Below are 1,869 nucleotides of genomic sequence, written 5' to 3' on the forward strand. Positions count from 1 at the left end.
CCCACAATTCCTATTCCTCAGTCTCAAAAATACTTTACAGTAGAACTAGGAGAAAAAACTCAGCTAACCTGCTGATATGGTATCAATATGGAGTGGCTTTTCCTTCTGTTTAATTTATACAGTAAAGAAAACTCACCTGCTCCATGCTATTTCTTATTCTGTTCAGTGCAGACTGTCACAGAGGATGCATGCACACACTGTACTCTCTTTCTGAATCATTACACTTGCTTTTACTTGTGTTGTTCCCTTTACCTAAAATAAAGGCCATTTTAATGCAAATCGCCTTTCTAGCCATCACACATGGGTACAAACCAGGTGACTATCTTTATAATGACCAGATAAAGCACAGGAAGAGTTGCAGCACTTCAGGAGGGTATGAAAAACTCCCTTTATTTAATCCCTAGAAATCAAACACTTTATATTTTCAGCTGTATAATGAACGCATCCCTGATACAAGGAACAAAGTGATAGATTTCATGTACCTCTTCCCTCTTCCAATAAAAACATCTCTATTTTAAAGCATGTGCAATAGACTAATAAAACCTTTGTCTCAGTTTGGGCTTGCGAGCCTCGTTAAAATACAAACATGTTAATAATAATAATAAATAGCAATATAACGCATGATACAAATATGGGCTGTGAAAATGACATTGAAGTAAACTGGAAATTGAATTTGCCCATTTTCCTTCTGCACCAGTAAATTAGTACTGAGTTAAAGAGATGCAAAAACCATTTACTAGTTTATTGATTGCCTTCATCAGTGCGTCCTTCACCTCCCTGTTCCTCAGGCTGTAGATGAGGGGGTTCAACATGGGGATCATCAGTGTGTAAAACAATGAGGCTATTTTGTCCGTTTCCATGGAATAGCTGGAGGAAGGACGTAAATACATGAAGAGCTGGGTGCCATAAAATATGACCACCACTGTTAGGTGACAAGTACATGTGGAGAAGGCTTTGCGCCGACCCTCAGCAGAGCGGATCTGCAGGATGGTGGAGACGATACATATATAGGAGAGGATGACAATCACCACACTGCTCACTATAATAAAGCCAAAGAAGGAGAACATCACAATCTCACTGATGCGGGTGTCAGAAGAGGAGAGCGCCAGCAGTGGAGGAACATCACAGAAGAAATGATTAATGATGGAGTTGTGGAATGACAGGTGAAATGTACAGCCTGTTTCTATCAATGCATCCGCCAGCCCCATAGCATAAACTCCACCTGCCAGCTGGTTACAATGCAGCCTGGACATGGTGACCGTATAGAGCAGAGGGTTACAGATGGCCACATAACGGTCATAGGCCATCACAGCCAGCAGGAGGCATGCGGTATCTCCGAAAAAGACAAAGAAACACATTTGCACGGCACAGGCTGTGTAAGAGATGGTTTTCCTCTCAGCTAAAAGATTCTGGAGCATCTTAGGCGCTATTACAGTGGAACAGCAGATATCACAGAAAGACAAATTCCTGAGGAAAATGTACATTGGGGTTTGGAGTCGGAGGTCAACTGTGATTAAGAAGATCATCACCCCATTTCCCATCAGGGTGATAATGTAAATTATTAGGAACACCCAAAAGAGGGCAAACTGCAGCTCCAGACGATTTGTCAGCCCTGAGAGAAAGAACTCAGTCACCACCGAGTGATTTCCCTCTTCCATCTCCTCAGAACAGAGTCAGGTCACTGTAGTGGTGTGGCAGGTGGATGGCTCAGTCAACCTATCCCCTTTCTGGAACAGAGTAAGTGAAGATAAAGTGAAATCAGTTTATCAATGGGCACCAGTAAGAGACTGAGAAAGCACTTCCTCCCCAGAGCCTCAAGTTCCCATTTTCTCTTTCCAGTTATTCCACACAATGCACTCACTTTACAAA

General features: G+C 42.4%; 1 protein-coding gene across 1 annotated transcript; it reads right to left on the reverse strand.

The window, feature by feature from the left end:
• Positions 1–701: 701 nt before the first annotated feature.
• LOC142015194 (olfactory receptor 5W2-like) lies at positions 702–1,658 on the reverse strand. Its single transcript, XM_074998610.1, has one exon. The coding sequence runs from the start codon at positions 1,656–1,658 to the stop codon at positions 702–704; it is 957 nt and encodes a 318-aa protein (XP_074854711.1).
• Positions 1,659–1,869: the final 211 nt, after the last annotated feature.

The sequence above is a fragment of the Carettochelys insculpta genome, chromosome 6, assembly GCF_033958435.1.
Source record: "Carettochelys insculpta isolate YL-2023 chromosome 6, ASM3395843v1, whole genome shotgun sequence".
NCBI lineage: Eukaryota > Metazoa > Chordata > Testudines > Carettochelyidae > Carettochelys > Carettochelys insculpta.

Coding starts and splice junctions, on each gene's coding strand:
- LOC142015194 (XM_074998610.1), bottom strand. CDS start 1,658: ATGGAAGAGGGAAATCACTCGGTGGTGACTGAGTTCTTTCTCTCAGGG.